Source organism: Anarrhichthys ocellatus, unplaced genomic scaffold (assembly GCF_004355925.1).
Source record: "Anarrhichthys ocellatus isolate YVR2014 unplaced genomic scaffold, GSC_Weel_1.0 scaffold228, whole genome shotgun sequence".
Classification (NCBI taxonomy): domain Eukaryota; kingdom Metazoa; phylum Chordata; class Actinopteri; order Perciformes; family Anarhichadidae; genus Anarrhichthys; species Anarrhichthys ocellatus.
Window position 1 is genome coordinate 34985 of NW_022280258.1, and position 337 is coordinate 35321.

The window sequence follows — 337 nt, forward strand, 5'->3', positions numbered from 1 at the left end:
GTGTGTGTGTGTGTGTGTGTGTGTGTGTGTGTGTGTGTGTGTGTGTGCGTGTGTGCGCGCGCGCGCAGGGAGGAGAAGACAGAGCAGCTGATGGATTCAAAACATGAAGTGGAGCGACTGGATCAGGAGTTACAGAGACAGAAACAAGAGGTCAGGACCTGTTAGAGAGAGAGATTGAGTAGATCAGTATGACCTAGATGAAAAGCAGTTTGGACTGCAGGGTTTCTGACTAAAGGCCTTTTCACACTGGGGTTTTTTTGGTGAATAAATTTAGAAATTTTTTTCGTTGGAACACTTGTTTTTGTCATGAGTACTTTTACACAGCTCAGGATTATTT

At 44.5% G+C, this 337-nt stretch overlaps 1 protein-coding gene across 1 annotated transcript in view; it reads left to right on the forward strand.

The window, feature by feature from the left end:
• The window catches only part of LOC116400976 (protein Daple-like), a 37563-nt gene that overhangs the window by 17669 nt on the left and 19557 nt on the right, over positions 1-337 (forward strand). Inside the window, exon 9 of the mRNA XM_031879111.1 lies at positions 69-160. Within this exon, the coding sequence (XP_031734971.1) occupies positions 69-160 (92 nt within the window). The remainder of the gene's footprint in view (positions 1-68; positions 161-337) is intronic.